This window comes from Lipotes vexillifer, unplaced genomic scaffold, assembly GCF_000442215.2.
Source record: "Lipotes vexillifer unplaced genomic scaffold, Lipotes_vexillifer_v1.1 scaffold811, whole genome shotgun sequence".
Classification (NCBI taxonomy): domain Eukaryota; kingdom Metazoa; phylum Chordata; class Mammalia; order Artiodactyla; family Lipotidae; genus Lipotes; species Lipotes vexillifer.
In genome coordinates this window covers 2,376,201-2,400,497 of record NW_006775554.1, presented here as the reverse complement: position 1 = coordinate 2,400,497, position 24,297 = coordinate 2,376,201, and the positions used below count along the sequence as shown (strand labels likewise).

The window sequence follows — 24,297 nt, the reverse complement described above, 5'->3', positions numbered from 1 at the left end:
TGGTAGATAGTTGAGTTGTCCCTAATTTTTTGCTTTTATAGTGCTGCTCTTGCATATAAGAGAGTATATCTATATGATAGATTGGATATCTTCATAATTACAGCCTAAAGCATTTTCAAATACAGTTTCTTTTAAGCAATATGACTGTACTTCTATTTTTTTATTATGTTTGTATTAAAAACATTGATCCCATTGTTAATCATAGTATAATCTATTTCAGGGTAGATAGGGCATAAAGGAGAAACGGATTAGAAATACACAGCATATAGAGATCGAATCTTTGAGGTTTATGTTTGATCTGTTTTCACCTTTCAAGCCCTAAACTATCTGTTCCATGAAACAAAGAACACACCCGGAGCCCGATTTGGATTTAGTCATTTAACACCCTGCGGTTAGCACCTGAGCAGTCTGGGGCTGAGCCCCCCAGGCAGGGAGATACTATTCCTCCAAATATTTCAGAGTAGATGCTCTCCCCCTTCTCTTTTGTTCCATAGGTATTTAATCAAGTTCCTTGCAAAGCTTGCTCAGACCAGTGACATTAATAAAATGACTCCTAGCAACATTGCAATCGTGTTAGGCCCTAACTTGTTATGGGCCAAAAATGAAGGGTGAGTAATCATTTCCCATATCCTATTATTTTAACTTCTTTCCGCCTGATGGGAACAACAGAAATGTAACTCACTTCTGAAGTTGATCTTTCCCTTTAGCTGACTTTCTCGGAGCACTGCTGTGAGCTGGGTCCTGTCCCAGACGCTGGTCACACAAAGGTGTAGGAGACCTTGTCCCAGTCCTCAAGGGGCCCCAGTCCTGGGCAGCCAGGCAGGTGGACGGCTATAATGCAGTGATAAGCTCCGCATACACGTCTACGTATCACAGACGTTATAAAGGAGGAACACAGCTCAGGTTGAGAAGTTCAGGAGGCGATGGCACTTGAGGGGCTGATGGATGAATGGTTTCCCACGCGTGGGACCTGAATGAGCCCCGCACAGCGGGTATGAAAGGGCCTGGTGTCTATATTGGCGGGGCGGGGCGTAATCACGTGGTCTCATGTAACTTGAGCACAGGGGCCATGAGGCTGTGGCTGAGGTTTATGGAGCTGGAGCTGGGTTAGGAAGGGCCTCACATATCTTGCTGAGATGTTAGGAACTTATTTTACGGGTCATGGGGGGGAAGGGAACATCAGAATTTCTCAGCAGAAGAATGACTTGATCAAATTGCATTTAGAAAGATAATTTGTTGGCATTGAGAGCTGTAGATTGACTGGAGGAAAGGGATCAGGGAGGTCAGCTAGAAAGCATCTGGGAAATCACTCACGTTGTTGTCTGCTCTGTTTGGTGGCATTATGATGATCCATTTAATCCTCACAAGTTATCTTTTGGAGTTGGTGCTTTTGTCCTCACTTTTGCAGGTGAGGATGCTGAGGCGTAGAGAGGACGAATAATTTGCTTAAGGTTGCACAGCAGGGAAATGGTGGGGCCCATAGAGTCTGTCCTTAAGCTTCACCACCCTTCCCTGCGCCCCCTGTCACTGCTGTTCAGCTTTGTAAAATCATGAGAGGTTCAGATTTCCATCAAAAAATGCAGGGACTTTCTGAATCAAAATCTTTCTGTCTTTAACTCATTCATTCCCTCATGTATGCTCACTCTTGTTTCAGAAAGTATTTATAAGATTCTTTACAAAGATCCAGTGTCATAAAGCAAATGAAACATAAGCGGATATAAAAGCTAACTACATAGTACGTCACATCCTATAGCAAATAAATTCCAGGAAGACCAAAGAGGTAAATATAAAGAGGGATGTCATAAATATGGCAGGTTAAACAATAAATAAGTAAACATAAACACGGCAGGTAAATATTTATTAGCTTTGGGGATATAAACGAATTTTATAAACAAAATCAGTTCTGGAAACAAATAGACTTAGCTCTATAACAGCTAGAAACTTCTGTAAGTCAGAAAGCTCCTTAAATAAATGGCAATTCACAAACTAGGAGTTCCTCAAAAAATATCCAGATATATAAAAAGGTCTTGAAATCAATAGACAAACAGTACCTCCTCAAAAAGAAAAATTTGCAAAGAACACGAGTGGACCGTTCCTCCCCAGTTCTAAGGTTCTAAGATACGGGAGGGATCAGAATCCAGATGGGCAGAGGGAAGTGTGAACAGGTGGGGAGGGTAATTTACAGGCAGAGCTTGCATTTTAAGCTGGAATTTAAAAGAAGCTAGAACTTTCACCTGGTTGGAAATTGGGGTGAAAATGTTCTCCCCAATGGAAAGAGAGGTCAGAGTGATAAAATGAGGGGGGGGAGATAGGTTTGGGGCAGTCAGGTGTGGGATCCAGCCTATCAGGGATTCAGTGTCTTCATTTATAAGGCCTCAGAACAGTCCCCATGTTGTAAAAATTAAATGCAGGGAGGAATCTGAGGCTCTGAACGTGGTAGGTGCTCAGTAAATGTCAGGCCCTTGCAGCTTGTCTGCTTTCCCGTGTTCTGACTCTGAACTGGATATGAGCCCCTCAACAGCAGGAACGATTCTTCTTTATTTTCTTCCTTGTGGGCCCTGGGCATTCGGACACAGTCAGCTTCTGAACATGCATCTTGGGACCAGTCCACGTACGTGCGTGACAGCCTTAATAATATGTGTAAATGCGGAGGCCCAGGTCTTCTGATGATGAGAGGCACCCTGAAACACTGCATACGCTTGGCTGCATTCTAGGCAGAATGGGTTTGTGGTGATCTGGAGACTTAGAAGATGACTCCCAGGGGAAGGACTGTGCCAGTGGGTAAATGCAACCCTGTCCCCAAACAACTGAAAACCAGCATTTTGACACACTGCTGGTCACTGACTTACACCTAGTTGTTATCACAACACAGACTAAGAAGTGACAGCCGGGTCAGGGCAATTTTTCTTCCTGGGTGATCACTGCCACACCCCTAAGGCCAGGGCCTTGTGCATTTAATTTTTGCATTCGTACTTAAATGTTTTATCCTTTGGATATAAAAAATTGAATTGCCCTGACCCAACCTTCAGAAATCAGAGGCTGCCTAGGGGAGGTGTTTTAACTTTGTGAACTTCCTTTGCAGAACGCTAGCCGAAATGGCAGCGGCCACATCCGTCCACGTGGTTGCTGTCATTGAGCCCATCATTCAGCATGCCAACTGGTTCTTCCCCGAAGGTAACTGCCACTCCGAGTTCACTGACCCCAAAAGCACAACAATATACAACAATAGTATAAAAAATCTTTCTGAAGAAGCAGATACTTTAGTAATCCCTTCATGATTACATAATTGGCTTCACTTTTTCACGTTTCTTTTTAGACTATTTGCATTCATATTTTGACAAAGCAGTAACCACATTATTGTGTATTTCACTTTGTTTCACTTAACATGGAGTCATTCATTCAGCCAGTGTATACTGAACACTCCCCAGGCGCATATGTTTGCTGGTAAGACATGCTGTCTTCCCTGGAGGAACTTGGTCCCTGGAGAAGGAGGCTTCATCATCAGAGAAATTGTAACACATGGCACATTAGAAGGAAGATGGATGGGGAATGAGTTGACAACTCATACTGGGCACAAAGTGCCAGGGATTGCTTTATAGAAGAGGTGACAGTGAATATGCAGGGATCCTCAGAGGTTCCGTGGCTCCCTTTGCGGGTACTGGTTGGGCAAGTGCTGGGAGTCTGGACCTCCCACCCCAGCTTCGCCCAGAGCAGCCCCGCTGTCATCGCCTGGCGTGTAAGCTCCATGAGGCCAGGACATGCTCATCTTTTCTTTACCACTGACTTCCGCCATCGAGAATCACGCCCCACTCATGTAAGGTTGCGCAGTAAATGTGTGATGGATGAATGAATATTGTCATTCTGTCCGAGATTTCCTTTGAGAAAACGAGTCTTCAAAATCTGCTATAGGCCGTATGGAATTGATGTTGCCTTTTATTTCTATGTAATATCAAGCTGTAAATATCTTATTTTTTAAGATTCAGATAAGTATAACCCATGCTCACATTCCTCTTCTGTATTCCATGATTTTTTTTTTTAACAGAAAGGAAAGCAGGGGAGTTGTGTGACTTGGATTCTGAGTCATACCCCCTCCCCTATTTCTGGTTTTCTTATTTTACCCGCCACCCTGGTTTGGTAAACTGTCCTTTAAGAAGGTGAGAGTGCCCCGGGGCTTCTGCCTGTGAAATAGTGAGGGCTTGTGGATGGAAGAATGAGGCTCCTGTTCCAGTGGAGTGTTCTCAAGCTCCCTCAACCCCTGTGCCCTGTGTCTCATATACCCTTGTTTCTTTCTTCTGGCAGAGGTGGAATTTAATGTATCAGAAGCATTCGTACCTCTCACCACCCCAAATTCCAATCACTCATCCCACACGGGAAACGACCCTGTCGACTCAGGGACCCTGGAGAGGAGGCGGCCTGCCAGCGTGGCGGCGATGGAGGGGGACCTGATGAAGAAGGAGAGGTGTGTGCAGAGCTGTTGACTTTCACACCAGCGGCCGGTGGCTCGGAGAGGAGTCGGTGGGCCCACCGTCCCCGCTCCTGCCTCAGTGGCCTCGCCACTGGGGAGTGGCCTGCACCCAGGCCTCTTAGAGTCCAGCTAGTTTCAGGAATTCTGCTTTAGTCCATTCCAAACATTAATCTGACCCCAAAGCAGGTGTGTGGCTCGTCAGTTAACAATCATACCCAACGCACTCAAGCTTTACTTGGTGGTCTCTGATAAGCCCTACACAGTAGCATCACACACATGTTACAGATTCACCTAAATGTACTTGACTGGGGAAAAAGAAAGAAAAAGGAAAACAAAAAATGTTAGGTATCGTGGAACGTCTCTCCAGGAGTGAATGTGAGAACAACCCGCCTCTCACAGTGACATGTGCGAGTTGGTGTTTGAAGACATATATTCTTAGTATAACCTGGCCCCTCATCGGAAGCCAACCGTAGAAACCTCAGTGTTTGCCAATTCTGGAATCAAAAAAAAAAGCCTGTGTTGGACTAGTGAGAGACAGTACTAGTCTCTATTGCTAGGCTCCTTGGGTGATTTGTGGGATTTTCAAAGGTTGTTAAGGCTATTTGTGATTTTTGCCTTCAGATGCCAGTCTATCCGACATGTGTGCTGAAGTGCCACTGTGTTCACCAATAATGCTGAATTAGAAGTCATGTGCTTTTCTCGCATACATGCAATAATGTTACTGAAAGTAGTTTTACATTAAAACTAAACAGCAAGCTCTTATTCTAATTGCCCAATCTTATAGTGTGGTCTGTTTTCTGTTTTGCCTTTTTTTTTTTTTTTTTTTTAAACCCATAGAAAAGGAAAAAGCTTTACTTTTCTATTCTGTCACTTCTCTGAACCCACATTCCCGCTTTCGGAAGTGCATCCTGATGACAAACTCTGTCCTCCACAGAATTAGCCTTTATGTATTTTAAGTTACAAAATGGAATGTTACGGGTCTAGTTAGCACACAATAAACAGGTCTTAGCCACCTTCCTGAATGGATTCCCCCCGCCAACTGACCCAGTAGCCACAAGCTCAGGGAGCCATGTGTCTTTTTATTTTTTGAACTGGAAAAAAGTGTTAAAGTTCATACACCAGTGGGCTTCAGTGAAAAGTGAATATCCCTTCTAACCTGTCCTCCAACCACCATCCCCTTCCCAAAAGCAACTATTTTTCCAGTCCTACACGTCCTTTCAGATATATTCTTTGCATATGCATAGACCAGTGTTTGTACACCTCAGCTTAAGAGGCAGTGCGATGTGACAGCCTTACGTTGCCACTGGTGGCACTTCTGCACTCAGCTTCCACCTTGATGCCCAAACACACAGGTTCGAGATAATCGCCTTGTACATCGTACTATGGAAATTAAAAACACAAACACGATGTCACTTACTCAAGATGAAGCCTGCCCATTTGCTTTCAGCTGCCCATACCCACTTTGAGAAAGGGCATCGATGGGTACCAGGTCCAAGTTTAAAGCCCACTTGAGTTGCTTGCCTGGGTAACAGGAGTGACCATTAATCTGGTCCTTGCCGCTTCATTGCATGCTGGGCAACTTGGGTGGCTGTCCCTGCGTGTGGGGTTTTACACGCGAGGACCGATGGGCTTCTGTGTCAGTAGTCGGCTCGCATGGTGTGTTGTTGACTGTTTCTTCTCTCTGTGTAGCTTTGGTGTGAAGCTTATGGACTTCCAGGCTCACCGGCGGGGTGGCACCCTAAATAGAAAGCACATATCCCCTGCTTTCCAGCCGCCACTCCCACCCACAGATGGCAGCACCTTGGCTCCAGCGGGCCCAGAGCCCCCTCCCCAGAGCTCTAGGGCCGAAAGCAGCACAGGGGGTGGGACTGTCCCCTCTGCGGGCATACTGGAGCAGGGGACCAGCCCGGGCGACAGCAGGTAAGGAGGCCAGCATCTGCTGGCAGTGGGTGCCAGACACCCCAGCCTTCTTGCAGACGCTGGCCTGTGGGCATGGCCTCCATGCCCCAAGGATCACTAGGCATGGAGTGAACCAGCTTTGCCTTCACTCCTCCGGTTGGCAAAGGATGGAAAAAAAGACTGCAAATTGCCTGCTTCCTTTCCTGTTTTCAAAAGAAAGCAACATTTGTTTGCATTCTTTACCATTACTGCTTTGGGGCTGGGAGCCAGAAGCCGATAAGTGTCTAGCAGTCTTATAAGCCTCTCCTACCTGTTTGATGTGTACTCGTTGTTCGTGTACCATTTGCTTGTTGTCATTCAGTATGCTAACTAGTAAACATTTGAATGCAACAAGTTAGTGAAGTTATTATATTCCTGGCATTCACTCACTCATCCATTCATTCATCCATCCATCCATTTATCCATCATTCATCCATCCATCCATCCAATCAGATTTACTGAATAACTGAGTACTGAATAATATATGCTGTCTCTGCTATACTGAGCATCCCCCCAACCCCCTGGCTTTCAGTCTTGTAGGGCAGGTGATACATGAGTACAAGGTAGAAAATGTGATGATAAGTTTTCTTAAAAAGCTCTTTTGTTGCTTCACCTTTTGGTTAACCACCTGGAGTGGACTAAGAATATATAACAACTTTAAGGAAAAATACCTTTGAAGTTGAGACCTTTATTTAATTTGCACAAATTCAGTTCTCCACTCTGACCCAGGCAGATGACCACCAGAGGCCACTTCAGGTGGTATCTCGGGTCGTACAGGACTGGCAGCTGCTGTAAAAGATGAGCCCCTCTAGTACGTGCTAACATTTTTATTGCATTTGGTCTACCTTGGCCACCTATAAAGCACTAAATGATTATATATAAAGTAAAATAAATGATAAAACAAGGATGGCCTGTTAATCATGTACTTATTTTCCGCCCAGAGGTGACTTTGCCTTGGGAGAACTCCGTCACCTCTTCTTTGGGTGGAGAGAGAGTGCCTTGTGCTGTGTGAAGCTAGCTGCTTAGGAGATCGGAATCTCGTTAAATCCTTATAGCTGAACTCTGAGGACTTTGTGTATTCCTGAATACCTTTCTACCCGCATAATTTGAGGAAATTCACTTTTTTGGTTAAAAATATCTAAGGCCTCAAACTCCCTAGTGCTTCACGTGCACGTCGTAAGCTCCACGTTGGTCTTTCCGTAACTGCTACCACACATGTATTCGTTTGGGCTTAAATCTTTTTCTTGGAGAAAAAAGTCTTAGCAAACTCTTACACATTTTCATTTACCTGTAGCATTCAATTTGTTTAATCAAGGCTAAATATATTATTTAAGATAATAATTAGTCTTCACTGCAGAAGGACAAATAGAATGTCAGTTATCAATTTGGTCTTTGTTTCTTTTGCTCTGTAGATATTTTTGTGTACATCTCACCAATGCCATTTACTCTTTGGTGACCTTGACAAATTGTAGCTATAAAGTTCAGTATAAAAAGTTCTGAGCCAGGGCTTCCCTGGTGGTGAAAGTGGTTGAGAATCTGCCTGACAATGCAGGGACGTGGGTTCGGGCCCTGGTCTGGGAAGATCCCACATGCCGCGAAGCAACTAAGCCCGTGAGCCACAACTACTGAGCCTGCGCGTCTGGAGCTTGTGCTCCGCAACAAGAGAGGCCACGACACTGAGAGGCCCGCGCACCGCGATGAAGAGTGGCCCCCGCTTGCCACAACTAGAGAAAGCCCTCGCACAGAAACAAAGACCCAACACAGCCACAAATAAAATAAATAAATAAATTAAAATTTTTAAAAAACTTTAATAAAAAAGTTCTGAGCCAGGAATTAGGAAGCCTGAGCTCTGACCCCTACGCCAGTATTAACCAACTCTGGACCCTGAGCAATCATTTAGCCTCTCAGAGTTTCTCTTTCCTGAAGTCCAAATTATTGATAATAATTGAGCACTTTGTAATTTAGAGTAGTGTTAGTATTTTGCTATTGCATTTGCTTAGTTTTGTGCAATGTATATGGCATAATTGCATTATTTTGAAGTCCAAAAACCCTTTCATGTTTTTAAATACTGCCCAATTTAAGTGTAAGCACACTAGAACTTGGAATGGCCTCTATCATGATATTTAAGTGGCAAAATAGTTGGAAGATAGTCTGATGCCATGAATCTCATAAAATATGTGGTCCTGTGTGGCACCAAGTATTAGCTTCACAGACCCAGTGTGAGCTATTTAAACTTTCAGATCACCTCCTTGCCCGCTGCAGTGAAAACTCTAGCTGGAATCTGATATTTTACAGCATGTTTAGCTTTTCTAGCTGGGAATGCCTGACATCTAACTTGGCTTCTGCTTCCCTTAGTCCTCCAAAGCCCAAGGATCCTGCGGCTGCACCTGCACCCGGGAGAAACAGCAGTCAGGCGGCCCCCGGCCAAAGCCAGGCCCAGGCCACTGCCGGCTCCCATCAGCTCTCTGTGGGCCCTACGCACAATTCGGCCGGCCCGAGCCCTCACACGGTGCGCCGAGGTAAGTCACCACCTTTACTCTGCGCCCTTGGGGAGGGATGTGCAAACCTTCCTGGGTTGGTGCAGGGGTCAGTTTGAGAAGCTTGTTCCGATGGTTCCATGTCTGTTATAAAATGGCAAGCAGAAAAACCAGTCATTAAGGAAAAGAATCATTAAAGGGAGATGGAAAAATGGGGAACAGGAAAGCAGACATTTAAGAATATGTTCAAGCTACAAAGCTTAACAAACAGTCATTTCTCCAGAAACGCCCCCCATTTTCCAGGAATCTGGCGCTCCAAGCCCTCGCTCTGTTTTGGAACTGCCACAGCCTGGCCTCTGTCCCAGCCAGGCTTCGTGAGTCTGGGAGCCCTCATGCCCTCTGGATTGGGATCAGGGCCTACTAGTTCCCTATTCACATGTAATCTGAACTGCTCCCACTTACGCCCTCGTGGTCCTCCACCCAGCAGCCAGGGAAATGGCTGTTTTTTCTTTCTTTCTTTCTTTCTTTTTTTTTTGCGGTACGCGGGCCTCTCACCGCTGTGACCTCTCCCGTTGCGGAGCACAGGCTCCGGACGCGCAGGCTCAGTGGCCATGGCTCACGGGCCCAGCCACTCTGCGGCATGTGGGATCTTCCCGGACCGGGGCACGAACCCGCGTCCCCTGCGTTGGCAGGCGGACTCTCAACCACTGCGCCACCAGGGAAGCCCTCTTTTTTTAATTGAATGAAGGATTCTTTAAATTCTATAGTGCTTTACAATTTTCAAAAGTTTCACACAAATGATTTCATATAATCCCATAATAACCCCTCCTTTTTTTTTCCCTACTCCTATCTTGCACCTTCCCCCTTCCCTCTCCCCACTGGTGCATTCCCTATATCTGTGAGTCCACTTCTTTTCTGTTTTATTTACTAGTTTGTTGTATTTTTTAGATTCCACACATAAATGATATCACATAGGATTTGTCTTTCTGTCTGACTTATTTCACTCAGCATAATGCCCTCCAGCAGGGTGTGGCTTTAAAACACAAAGCAGAGCGTGTCATCCTGGCTGAAGCTCTCCAGTGCCTTCCATGCAGACCTCCCACCACGCACCCTGCGTGGCCTGGCCACGTGGTCTGGCCGGGCGGCCTGTGAGCCCAGCTCTTCCCCTGCCCCCTCACTCACTTCAGCCTCGCTGGTCTGCGCTCTGCCCCTCAGTGCACTAACCTTATTCCCTCTTTGGAGTTTCCACATGTGTTCTCTTACAGAACGTTCTGTCCCACATCTTCACATGGTTCCTTCTTTTTTATTTTATCGGGGTAAGAACACAACATGATATCTATCCTCTTAAATATTTGTGTACAGTATCCAGTACTGTACTCTTAAGTGTACAATACAGTATTGTACTGTAGGCACAATGACGTAAAGCTACCTGACATAATTGAAACCTTATGCCTATTGAATACCAGCTCTCCATCACTCCCCATCTCTACTGTATACCCCCAGGCCCTGGCAACTCACATTCCACTCTCTGTTTCTGAGTCTGACTATTTTAGATACTTCATGTAAGTGGAATCGTGCAGTATTTGTCCTTCTGTGACTGGCTTATTTCACTTAGTATAATGTCTTTAAGGTTTGTCCATGTTGTTATCTATATGACAGAATTTCCTTCCTTTTTAACGCTAAATAATATTCCATTTTATATATACACCACATTTTTAAATCCAGTCATCTGTCATTGGGCATATAGGTTGTTTCCGTGTCTTGGCTATTGTGAATAATGATGCTTCAGTGACCATGGATGTGCAAATAATCTCTTCAGGATCCTGATTTCAGTTCTTTTGGATAAATACCCAGAAATGGGATTCTTGAATCAATATGGTAGTTCTATTTTTAATTTTTTTTAGGAGTCTCTATACTGTTTTCCATAATGGCTGTACCAATTTACATTCCCACAAATAGTGTATGGGAGTTCCAGTTTCTCCATATTCTCACCAGCACTTGCTGTCTTTTTTTTTATATTAGCCATTCTAACAGATGTGAGGTAATATGTCGTTTTTGGGTTTGATTTGCATTTTCCTGATTGTTAGTGATGTTGAGCACCTTTTTATATGCCTAATGGCCATTTTTATGTCATCTTTAGAGAAATGTCTATTCAAGTCTTTAGTCCATTTTATTTTTTTTATTTATTTATTTTTGGCTGTGTTGGGTCTTGGTTGCTGCACGTGGGCTTTCTCTAGTTGTGGTGAGCAGGGGCCACTCTTTGTTGTGGTGTGAGGCCTTCTCACTGCGGTGGCTTCTCTTGTTGTGGAGCACAGGCTCTAGGCACGCAGGCTTCAGTAGTTGTGGCACGTGTGCTCAGTAGTTGTGGCTCACGGGCTCTAGGGCACAGGCTCAGTAGTTGTGGTGCACGCACTTAGCTGTTACGCGGCATGTGGCATCGAACCCGTGTCCCCTGCATTGGCAGGTGGATTCTTAACCACTGCGCCACCAGGGAAGTCCCTTTAGGCCATTTTAAAATCAGGTTGTTCATGAGACTTCCCTGGTGGTCCAGTGGCTAAAGACTCTGTGCCCGCAATGCAGCGGGCCTGGGTTCAATCCCTGGTCGGGGAACTAGATCCCACGTGCCACAGCTAAGACTTTGCATGTCTCAACTAAAGATCCCGCGTGCCACAACGAAGATCTCGCATGCAGCAATGAAGATCCCTGTGTGCCGCAACTAAGATCCAGTGCAGCCAAATAAATAAATAATTTTTTTTAATTTCTTTTTTTTTCTTTAATCAGGTTATTCATTTCTTTGCTATTGAGCTAGAGGAGTTCTTTATATATTTTGGAAATTAACACCTTGTCAGATACATGGTTTGAAAATATTTTCTCCCATTCTGTAGGTTGCCTTTTCATTCTGTCATTTCCTTTGTTGATTGTACCAAAGCTTATTAGTTTGATGTAATCCCACACATCTATTTTTGTTTTGTTGCCTGTGCTTTTGGGGTCATATCCATGAAATCACTGCCAACACAAATGTTATGAAGCTTTCCCCCTGTGTTTTCTTCAAGGAGTTTTACAGTTTCAGGTCCTATGTTTAATCCATTTTGAGTTGACTTTTGTGTATTGTGTAAGATAAGGGTCCAACTTCATTCTTTTGCATGTGGATATCCAGTTTTCCCAGCATCATGTGTTGAAGAAACTGTCCTTTCCCCACTGTGTATTCTTGGTACCCTGTCGAAGATCAATTGACTGTATAGGCATGGATTTATTTCTGTTCACTCTATTCTGCTCCACACATGGTTCCTCCATCATTCAGGTCTCAGCTCAAAGAGTGCTTCCCTGGTGAACCCTCCTTGACCACCCAGTCTGAACTGATGACCACCTGCCAGCCCCACCACTCACATAAATTATTCTCTGTCACATCACTCTATTTCTCTCAGAGCCTTTTCCTCCATCTGAAATTTTTACATTTGTTTTTTAGCGTATTGCCAGTCTCCCCTAGTAGCTCTTAAAGAGCTGGGATTTTACCCGTCTCACGCACTCCAGTATTCCTAGCCCTTGTCCTGTGCCTGTCACAGAGAGGGCACTCAAATATGTGTGGTCTGAGAGCTCCAAGTGCCTCTTAGACCTAGAACAACTTGGGATGATTTAGCTGTCCCCCACCATCTGGGACATTTGGCAATGTCCGGAGACGTTTTTGGTTGTCACAGGCAGGGAGGGGAGTGGTATTGGCATCTAGTGGGTAGAGGCCCGGGATGCTGGTAAACATCCTACAATGTGCAGGACAGCCCCCAGCAACAAAGAACTATCTAGCCCAACGTGTCAGTACTGCTGAGGTTGAGAAACTCTGGTCTAGAAAGGGACATGATTTACCAAAAATGCTTCTAAAGCCAGTTAAATTCCATGTGAACCATGGTGCCCTGTCTTAACTCCCAACTGTATTTATTGGAGGATGGATAATCTTCAATATGAAATGACATATATATTTTAAATTTTTTTGAATTTTATATAATTTTAGACTTAAAGGAAAGTTGCAAAGGTAGTATAGAGGATATGCCCGTATAGTCTTCACTGAGCTTCTCTTAATTTTACTCTCTCACAGAACAACTACTGAAATCAGGAAATTAACACTGATACAATATTATTAGCTAAACTTCAGGCTTTGACCAGATTTCTGAGTTTTTCCAGTAAAGTTTTCTTTCTGTCCCAGTATCAATCCAGAATCCCGTGTTGCATTTTCTTTTAAGAGGTACAATACAATGTGATGACTTAATATATGTATACATTGTGAAATAATGACCACAGTCAAGTTAGGGGGTTAATATCCAACATATATAAGAAACTCATATGATTCAATAGCAAAAAAACAGATAACCCAATTGAAAAATGGGCAAAGGATATATTTCTGAGTCCATATCACTTTAATATCTCCTCTGTAACCAGGACTGGGTTACAGAGGACAGAATAAATAACAGTTCTGCTATTGAAAAATCTTAAGGCGGCTTTCCTCTGAGCCACCGCCACCTTCATCTGTATCCCAACTGGTGCTCAAGGGAAATTAGGTCTTTTCTACCTGGATTCCAGGTAGAGCCCCTGCTTTCAGGTTGAGGTTCCTTCGTAGCCCCATTCGGAGTCTTTCCTGCTTCCTTTTTCCTGAAATCATAGATCTCAGTTTGATCCTTTGTGTGCCATCCCCCACCCTGGCTCAGCCTCCCAGCACCTTCATGGTGGCCTTAGACAAGGCCTGCCTTTCTCCCAGCCTGGCCTCCACGATGGACGTGGCCAATGTGGGACTTGAGCCTTATCACGCTACTCTCATGCTTTCTCTTCTAATTCCCTCTGCTCCCTTACATGTCAAGAATGATCTTTTATCCAATATGAATTTATAATTAATATTGCTTAGAACAGGGAGCTAGAAACTTTTCTTTTCAAGTTGCTTATGATAACCAGAGTGCGGCTAATATTCCAGATTCCTTTGTCAGCCGGTTGGTTGTTTCTGTGGGAAAAGGTCTTCCCAGTTCTGGGATCAGAAGTCCTAGGCCAATAGAGTAGACTTTATACTCTTTTCATTCCTGAATCCTGGCCCCTATGAGCAGGAAGCCAGGCAGTGCAGGAAGGAGGAAGAGGGAAAAAAGAGTCCAAGGAGTCCACAGGACATGGTGTGAGCCTCTGTTCTGCTCCGTACTGGCTGTGTGACCTTTTACAAACACTTGACCTCTCTGAGCCTTGGTTTTCTGCACCGTGAAATGGATATAACAATGCCTGTTTTGCGGTGTGCTTGTGAGACTTAAATGAGACAGTCTATGTAAAGGGCCCAACTTGGTCCTGGTCATGTGTTAGGTGAGTGTTACATGTTCATTTCTTCCCTTCGTTTCCCTCTCCCTTCCTTAGGCGATTAGTAAGATCTCAGCAGAACTTGAAATATGCTAAAGTCTCTCCTTTCCACCCAACCTCTCAGCCCAAAACCAGTCTCCAGACTTGTTTTTTCTACCTACCTTACCATCCTCAGTACCAAATTCCCACCCGCCAGTGGTGCTGATCTCAGCTGGTGTAGGGAGGAGACTGATGTGATGCAGCTCTCCTTAGAGCTGAATCTAAGGCGATCGTCCAGATCTGTACTTTTATCTAGAATATATCTATTAGCACAAGTGGTTCTGGAATTCATAGGATTTCTGTTATAAAAAAAAAAAATCAAGTCCTCTAGGAGAAGATGCCTTAGAGCAAGGGGCCCATGGTCTGTACAGGCAGACCAGTCGTGCTTAGGGGTCCCCCCCCACCACCGCTTAGCTGCTCTTGCTTCTCTGTGTCTCTTCTCATGAGAGAAGGTCGCTATCAAGTAGGCTTTGAGCGGAGACTCCATGTAGCCAGGGTGGCCTCCATTAACTGAGTTTTCTAATTATTCAACTTTTAAAATGACAGGTCTGTAAAGACCTATGTGTGTATAATGTACTTTTTAAAAATAACCTTTTTATTTTGGAATAATTTTAGATTCACGGGAAAGTTGCAGAGATAGTCTGGAGTTCTCGTATACCCCTGACCCACTTTCCTCTGTTAACATCTTACATCACCACAGTACATTTATCACGGCTAAGAAACCGACGTTGGTACATTAGTACTAACCAAACTCATTTTGTTCAAATGTCACCGGTTTTTCCTCTAACAGCCATCTTCCGAGCCCTGCTGGCCCCCACCCAGAAGGGCACAGGGCACTGAGTCATCACGTCTCCTTACTCTCCTCTGGCCTGTGACGGTTTCTCCGTCTTCCCTTGCTTTCTCACGGCCTTGACAGTTCTGGGGAGTACTCGCATTTTAAAGACAGTCTCTCAATTTGCGTTTGTCAGAGGCTTTTTTCATGGTTAGACTAAGACTGTGGGTTTGGGGGAGGAGGACCATGGTGGTGAGGTGCCACCAGCTGGTGTGGTATTGGGAGTGGGCGTGGGTGCTGATCTCAGCAGCTGGCTTACACGGTGACATCAGCCTCGGTGCCCTGGCCCGGGGGGCGTCGGCCATCACCGTGCTGCTCTTCCTGAGAGGTGTTTTTCCTTTGTGCAGCTGTTAAGAAACCTGCTCCAGCACCCCCGAAACCTGGAAACCCGCCTCCTGGCCATCCCGGGGGCCAGAGTTCTCCAGGAGCATCTCAGCATCCACCCAGCCTGTCACCAAAGCCGTCCACCCGAAGCCCTTCCCCCCCGACTCAGCCGCCCGGCCAGGCCCCAGGCCAGCCCTGCGCCACCTCGCAGCTCTCCGCCCCCCGGAGATACTCCAGCAGCCTGCCTCCGATCCAAGCCCCCAACCACCCGCCACCGCAGCCCCCCACGCAGTCCACACCGCCACCAGCGCTCACCAAGCCAGGCAGCCAGGGCCCGCCGGCCCCCGGGGCCCCGCCCGGTGAGCCCGGACTCGAGCAGTCCTCCCACACCCCTCCCCAGACGCCGACGCCCCCCAGCACTCCGCCCCTAGGAAAACAGAACCCCGGCCAGGTGGTGAGTAACCCCGAGACCGCGCAGCCACACGCTGGAACCTTGCCGAGACCGAGACCAGTACCAAAGCCGAGGAACCGGCCCAGCGTGCCCCCACCCCCTCATCCTCCTGGCGCCCACCCCGCCGGGGATGGCAGCCTCAGCATCGCAGCTCCCACCTCCTCCAAAATAGTCACGGGTAAGTGGGAAGTGGGTTCAGACATTTCGCCCTGTCCACTCTACCTGGCTTTTTACTGCTCCCCCTCATTTAGGCTTTCGTTTATATCAGGGGTTGGCAAACTACCACGCAGGCCAGATCTGGCCCTCAGCTTGTTTTTATAAATAAAGTTTTATTGAAACACAACTATGCCCATTTGTTGACATATTCTTTCTGGCTATCGTGCAAAGTTGTGTAGTCCTTTCAGAGGTCATATACTTTCAGAGCCTTCAAAGTTACTACTTTGCCCTTGAAGTTTGCCAGCCCCTGATGTATAGGTTCACTATGTGTTTAAGAGCCAATCTACATTTACATTTTTCTAGGTATAATGAATGACCTAGTAATCCAGGTGGAAGGTATTGTACAACTTGAGCATGACATCCATTTCTTGGTGAATCCCTCATTAAAATGCTTATTTTCCTTTTAAGAGTAAAAATATTCATAGAAAGTGAAGCATTTCAGGCATAATCTTAAAAAACGTGATTTGTGCCAAATTGGATGCTCTGGGAAGGGAGATTTGGGACACGATCATATGAGAGTGCCAGCCTCTAGTGGCAAAGGACAGAAGAATCAATATTTCCTCATAATTCCGTGGAAATCTGTTTTGGGTATTGGTGCTTGTACAGATTTTACCTACCTAATGGGGTATTCTTTTTATAGGCCGTCTAGAACATGACCATTTTCTTTAATTATGATTCTTTTAAAAATTTCCATCCCAAGTGCTCTAATTTACTATTTGATTTAAGGATGGGATGGATAGATTTTTTTTTTTAGTGTGTTTTCTTAAAATGGTAATTAGGAGCTTTGAATCGTATCTTAGAACAGCCTAGTTTTAAATTTTCCTAAGTGGAGCCATTTTTAGAGAAGCAGCTGAAATATACCTCTGGGCCCTCCAAGCGTCCTGAATGACATCTCTGCTGAAAATGAGCAAAGGATACACCCCATACTGGTACCCTAAGTGATGAGGGTTAACCAACTAGTCTTTCTTCTGATAACTTTTTTTTTCAGGAATAGAATGCATGATTTGTGTGTGTTATAAATTGTTAACTTTTTTCTGATGACACTTCAGCTTTTATGTTTAAAAAAACAAAGCCACATTGGTTTGTTTGTTTCCCAATAGATGCCCTTCCTAGCGCCCTCACAGGTGGGGAAGGTTTCCAGGACTAAGGTCTGTAACACCCCCCAAGCAGCTTCCTACAGCTCCAAATGCTCCTGCTTAGCGGTGTTTTGCATACATGCTTTTGACTTTGTGCTCAGGAGCAGCCATCTGACCCCCTGCCATCCATTCTCTAGACATCACTTTTGTTTTTATCAGAAGCACTTTGAGCTGCAAATGCTTCAAATTCAAGAGGTAGATGTCAGTAGATTGCAAGCCCGATTTCAAGCCGCTCAGATAAGATACTAAGGAATGTCTCCTTTCTTTTTGGTAAGCCTTTCACAAGCATTCTGCTCTTTTCAGCGTGATTTCCCTCTCATTGATTGGCTCATCAGCATCCATCCAAAGAGGTCTCGGGTGCAGTTAGCACGGAAAATTGCGTCCCTTGTGTCTTGAGCTTTAATTTTTAATTTTATCTCTTAAGTGCAAGTTAACTGCATGGAGCTTCTTAATTTGGTGTTTGAATTTCTCAGGACCGCCCCCCACCAAAAAAAAAAATCTTCCTCCAAAGATCCCACACTTTGCATTCTGGCATGCTTACATTTTGCTTTCTTAAACCATATGAGCTTTTTGAAAGGTACTGTGAGGCTTATCTGAATCTTGCCTTTAGGGCCACACTTAGACGGGATAAGGCTCTCGTTACTGCTCTGATCAGCTGATCTGAGCCTTAAGCCTTCAGTGGACTACTTAGCCAGCGTTTTCACATCTTTGGTCTGAGGAAGACTTTCTGTAGATACCAGAAGGGGAAAACAAGAATGCGATCTTTACAACACAGAGGAGGGCACAGAAGCGTGATTCCGCCTTCCTGACTCCTAGGTGATGAGCCCAAAAGTCTGTGGTTGCCCAGTTGGGTGTGAAAATCACAGAGTGAAGTGACTAAACCCTAATTAAGGCTGAGCCTTTTAACACTTCAATACTTCATCAGAATTTTATTCCCAGATCTTCCCTTTTATTTAGATGAAAGACTACAGACCAGAATTATGTCTGCTCTTTAATACCATGTTTACCTGGGGTGTATTTATTTCAGAAGCTTATTTTATTGATCTGCTATAACTCTGCAGTGCTCTGTACTTTGACAATTGTCAGATAAGTGAAATTTGATATTATAAATACTTTTCCTTAGGATATTAGCTAAATATTTTAAAACCAATCTGCACTTCGAATTCTCCTAACTCAAGAAATTACAGGTCACCACCATTACCTTTGTATTACAGAATTAATTTTTAATTTCTTAAAATCCCCTGGATTGCCATTAGGAGCACACAAAAGGCCAACATTTAGAATTTACGAATATGCTCGTGTTGTTCATGCTGCTATTAAGCAATCTTGGATATAGCCATTGGGTATTTCAAGAAGAAAAAAATGTGACTTCCCTAGTCCTTTATTATGACATCATGTTCTCACTCGGAAAACTCTAGACAGACAAATTCCTGAGAACAGGTTATTCATTTAGAGCATTTAATCTTAAAAATTGAATTAAGGCCTGGGGATTAAGATAAACTCTTGGGGGTGATTACTGCTGCTAAACAGGTTTGACAGCCAATTTGTGGCAGCTCAGCACGAGCACCAGAGAAAGGAGGGATTCTGCTGTCATTTTGAATCTCTTCCTAATTTGTTACTCTAGAAAGCAGTAGGAAAAAGAAAAAAAGAAAGAAAAAGAAAGCAGTAGGAGTTTAGCTTTGCAAGGAAAAGAGTTTACATCTTGCTGTTTTTAAAGTAATAGATTTTAGCCAAGAGTGTTCTAATTTAACATTTTATTAAATAATTTAGATGTATGACCTGCCATATTCAGTAGGAACTGAAATTGGAATGTTTAATGGTAAGGAAAAGGCACCTGATTGGCCAAAGCATTTTTGCTACTTGATGATCATATTTGTGCACTAATGCCTGATATTAACCGGTCACTCTAACCCTGCCTGCTTGCACCCCTACTAATAGTGCATGTGCTAAAGGAGGCTGGCTTTGTTCATGCTTGCTGCCAAGTACTCTGAATACTAAGCGTGTTCACAGACATGCAACACGTCATCACCAGGCTGGCCTTGTTACCTCTTTAACTTCCAGTCTTTTCTGTACTGGGCAGGCTTGAGGGGTAGTGGAAAGAGCACACACTAGAATGAGACAAGCCTGAATTAAAATTTCAGCTCACTCTGTGTAACAATGGCACGGCACAACCTGGCTGATCTGTAAAATGGTGACATTTGTGAGAATAACCTTCAAAGGGATTACAGTAGATAAAATAAGAAAAGCATCTTGCGGTTCTTAATATACAGGGGGTCTAAGTAAATGGTAGCTGCTTATTATCATTTTTATGGAGAGAAAAAAAAGGTAATACAGGGTTAGGTATTAGATTCGTATGTCACCATTTTAAAAACTCATGCTGGGACACAGACGCAGGAGGTCTGGAGCCCAGGCATCCATATTTTGATCCTGATGTGCCACTTGGTGGTGGGTTAAAAAGACAGTGCTCTGGAGTAGAAGGTGTTCTTAATTTAGTGAGTCATTTGTCCGCTGTATGTCACAATAGTAGTCATCAGACAGTTGGGACTTTGTTGGTTCTCATAGCCTTTGCTTTTTAAAATTAAACTCCTTTTATATCATGAAAGTAATGCCTTTTTTTTTTGGCGGTACGCGGGCCTCTCACTGCTGTGGCCTCTCCCGCGGAGCACAGCAGGCTCCGGACGCTCAGGCTCAGCGGCCACGGCTCACGGGCCCAGCCGCTCCGCGGCATCTGGGATCTTCCCGGACCGGGGCACGAACCCGCGTCCCCTGCATCGGCAGGCGGACTCTCAACCACTGCGCCACCAGGGAAGCCCAGTAATGCATTTTTAAAAATAAGTATGATACTAAAACAAATTGGGGAATTAGAAACAATAAGAAATCACCCTTCCATAATTGAAAAAGCCCACCATTCATATTTTATTTTTTCCTTCTAGTTTTTTTTTTCTAAAAGGCAAGGGGATGCACAATCATAGTTATTTGGCATATACAGATTTTGATTTTGCCGTTTTATTTTCCTTTACATCACATGCTCTTTCCCACGTTACAATGTAGTTTTTCAATGACTGAATAATATTTCATTAAGCAGTTGTATTATTGCTCGTAGTTGGACATTTAAGTGGCTTCTGCTTCTACTTGCACTTTATTTTTAATAAGTAGATGTCAGAATCATGTCAAGATAAACATCCAGTGAGACTGGAACAGAATCTATCCTTTGACTGAAATAATAAAAAGTTGACTCAGTCTCCCAGAGACGAGTCGGCCTCTCACAGCCCTAGAAACCTGATGAGGACTGCAAGGAAGTCATTCCCTCAGACTGTAGTTTAGAGAAGGATTTAATGATCGGGAGGCGGCTGATTCACCCTGCAGCCGTGCCTGAAATGTTTGATTTCAGCGAGGTATTTGGATCTGTTACCTGTCAAAGTGGCTATATCAGAATAACCTTGGCCTTTCCAGAGGGGAGATTTACAACCTAAAGCACATATTCAAAATTGCTGAAGTGACAGACTTTCTAGGACCATATACTCTAAATTGTAGAATGCCAGTTCCCACCCTCGCAGGGTCCACTCCTGGATAAAGATACTCAAAAAAAGGAGGGAACCAGGCTACATTAGTCAGAGCCGCAGAGCAGTGGTGAACCACATGGCATTCTGCCTGTGAGCGGAGGCTGTGACCTGGGCCTCTTGCTCGTCTTTCTTGTTTTTATTTTTGGTTTTTTTTTTTCCCTCTTTTAATCTAATATCTTTCATATGAACTTAGCTCCAAGCAATATGCTCAAAGACCAGCCCTTCTTGGAATGCATATAATGAAAAATGATGCCTTGTGTAAATCTATAGCCAGAAAGTTTTAGAGGTGTTTAAAAAAATATTGAAGGGCTCCTGCAGGCACTTTTCTAAAATAACCTTTATCTCCTTTGTACTAAGATGAAGCAGAGTATTTAAACTCAAGCCATCATCTGCTTAGGCACTGCCTTCTCTCCCAGGCCGCTCACCCAAGGGCATACGTCCTCCTCGGTGGCGGGGGGGGGAGATGCCCTCTGCAGATTAAGAACCAGGCTCCAGAGCCCAACCAGTCTGGCTCTGCTCCTCCTTCCAGTGCCAGCTGTGTTGGAGAGTTGAGCCTCCCAGAGGCTCCCCTGCTTGTTGGTTTTACAAATATAAGACCTGAATTGTCTGAAATGCCACCCAGCACCTGAACTCTTTGACACCTTGGCACCTTCATAAATCTAGACGTTTCTCTGGGTTGTGGTGCGTAGGAAACCTCGACAGATGGGCCTTCCAACCCAGGAGTCACTGAGAGTAAAGGGGCGCCCCAGGAAGTAAGTGGATCTCACAGCTCAGAGCTGTGGGCACGTGTCGGATCAGGAACCAGTCTCAAAGCAGTGAGCCTCTCAGGGTGCACCTGCATTTGCCAGCTCTGTCTGTGTGGGTGAGGAGAAGGTAAAACAGAAGTACTGCCGAAAGCAGCTCCCAGCAAGGGCACACACGGTGTACCTACACCACAGCAAGTACAGAAAAGCAGCTCTTAAGCATAACAGGGAAACCCCAGCACACGCACCTCCCACTCTCCCTCCTTCCGTGCTCCCTGCATGACTAGCTCTAACCTGGCACAGTGAAACTACCACAAATCTGAACGTCTCCCTTCTCTCTTCCACCAGCCCTAAAATCCCTAACAAGGCTCATCATTTGCTAGAACTCACATATACCAGAGAAACAAATTCTTCAAGACAGAAGGGCCTGTCTCCCCCACTTGGCTGTAGGCTTCATTAAATCTGTGTCTGGCTTGTTCACTGTTGTGTCCTCACTGGTAGAATGTGGGAGGTGCTCAGTAAGTATTTGTTTATGAATGAGGGAATCTGAGGCTCACCGTCTCACTAGGAAGAGGGCTGTGATTGGTTAAGGTGTCTTGTGAGCATGGGAGCGAGGGATGATGGCTCGAGGACCGTGTATTTACTGTCTTGCCGAAGGAGTTCCAGCCAACATAATAAGATGTGAAAAAGGAATTGGAGTTATATAAGTATTGGGTTGGCCAAAAAGTTCGTTTGGGTTTTCCCATGTTACAGAAGAACCCGAAACTTTTTGGCCAGCCCAATATTAGAAATAGATGAGAAAATTAATATTTGTAGGAGATTTGGTGCTACACTTCAGTGATTGTTCCCCCCTCCCACCCCAGGGACATTTGGCAGTGTCTGGAGGCATCTTTTGTTGTCACACTGTGGGAAAGAGAGCTATGTGCCATCGGCATCTAGTGGGTTGAGGGCAGGGATGCTGCTAAACATCCTACAGTGCACAAGACAGCCCCACAGCCCAGAGTGATCCAGCCCCAAATGTCACTAGTGCCGAGGTTGAGGGCATAGCATTAATAACAGGAGGACACTCACCAACCTCGGAGGAGGGAACTTTTCCCAGGGAAGCTCAGCTATTCCTGCAGCCCAGATGTTGTCAGGAGATTTCAGTTAATGTGTTAGAGACATTGGTAGGAATAAGGTTTCCTCTCCTCAGTCACAGCAAGCAAATCCTTCCAGGGTTGCATCTGCGAGGACTGCCGTGCACTCACAGAAAGGACCACCAGAGCCAGGAGGTGGGGCTTTGCCACGTGGCTGGCTGCCCCTGGGGTATCAAAGGCTTGACTCAACTTCTCAGGGCTGATGGTGCCTCTAGTAAGGGAGTGTGCGTGCATGGGCTGACTCTCAAACTTTCCAGCTTCTCCTCTCCGCGGGTGGCCTCTTGGCTGTTACCACGCATTGATACCATGTCTCCTCGTGTTTTTGTCCAGACGCCAATTCTAGGGTTTCAGAACCGCTTCGCAACATCTTTCCCGAAACGCATTCAGACTCAGCCAGCAAAGACCTGCCCGGCCGCATTCTGTTGGATATGGACAATGATACAGAAAGTACCGCCCTGTGAAGAAAGCCACCCCCTGCCCTTGACCCCTTCCACCCTGGTGAGTGGAGCAGGGGCAGGCAGACATTAATCTTCGCAGACCAAACAGCGAGAAGCTTTCAGTGGAGGGAGAAAGAAGGCCTCACCGTGCAGGACGTGGCCTTCTCACAGCCTGAGGAGAGAGCCGAGGCTGACACTTAAAGCTGAATGACCTGTGTCTTGAAGAAGCTGGCTTTCTTTCCATGGGAAAGAATCATGCCAAAAAAAAAAAAATTTTTTTTTTAAAGAAAGAAAGAAAGAAAAAAGAAATACCTACAGTGGAAAGAGTATCATTGCCGAGGCATGTGTAGGAAGCATTTGTCACTGCTATTAATGCAGGGAGCACCATCAGCAATTTGGAATGAACAAAAAGCAATGCGTTAACTATCTATTTAATAAAGTACATCCATTACGCAAGTCACCTGCTTCCTGCTACTTGTGCTTTCGTCCTTATATATCACAAGGGAGGTTCCTGTTCTTTGGACGTGCTGCAGAATCATTTTGTGTGAAGTATGGTCTATGTCTACCTAACTGCCTCAGAACCACAAGCATTGGTGGTGACTGCTGGATCCGTCACCTCAGCAAACTGGATTGCCTTGGCCTCGTTGGATTGCCAGAATGTAGACGGAAATGTACTGTTTATTTTTTTTGAACAATGTAATTGCTACTTGATAAGGAGCGAACATTATTCTAGTTTCATGTTTAATTTGAATTAAATATATTCTGTGGTTTATATGAAAACTTCATCATTCTTAGAGGCAAAGCTGTGGATTGTGTGTGTGCATGTTGTCACTTAACTACATAGAACTGGGCATGGGACATCTGGGGGTCTAGCTGTGAATGTAGAAATTCGAAAGAGTGGCGAGCAAGGTCACAGCAGTGAGACCAGCCACCAGGTGACGCAGAGACTGCCCGGACTGGCTGTCTCTTAGCGAATGTTCCATGGGCTGGGCTCTTCCTTTGCTCTCACCAGTCCTGACACCCTTTCTTGTCCGGAGACACTTGTCTTGTCTAGAGACACTTAGACCCTTGGAGGCCAACTCGCAGTACTCAGCCCCACAGGCCTAGGGCAGGAGTCAGAGCCATTGCGTTCCAGGGGAATATCCTTTTCCAGTGACTGGAAGGCACTTCCTTCCCAGGATTGAAATACTTGGGAAGAGTGAGTGGGGAATTGGAGCAAAG

At 45.0% G+C, this 24,297-nt stretch overlaps 1 protein-coding gene across 2 annotated transcripts in view; it reads left to right on the top strand.

The window, feature by feature from the left end:
• The window catches only part of ARHGAP17 (Rho GTPase activating protein 17), a 54,048-nt gene extending 30,948 nt beyond the window's left edge, over positions 1-23,100 (top strand). The window contains exons 13-19 of one of the 2 annotated variants that reach the window (XM_007449999.1): positions 495-608; positions 3,083-3,174; positions 4,300-4,459; positions 6,155-6,385; positions 8,759-8,922; positions 15,418-16,023; positions 22,970-23,100. In XM_007449999.1, the coding sequence (XP_007450061.1) occupies positions 495-608; positions 3,083-3,174; positions 4,300-4,459; positions 6,155-6,385; positions 8,759-8,922; positions 15,418-16,023; positions 22,970-23,100 (1,498 nt within the window). The remainder of the gene's footprint in view (positions 1-494; positions 609-3,082; positions 3,175-4,299; positions 4,460-6,154; positions 6,386-8,758; positions 8,923-15,417; positions 16,024-22,969) is intronic. The other variant, XM_007450000.1, reaches the window with a different exon arrangement.
• Positions 23,101-24,297: the final 1,197 nt, after the last annotated feature.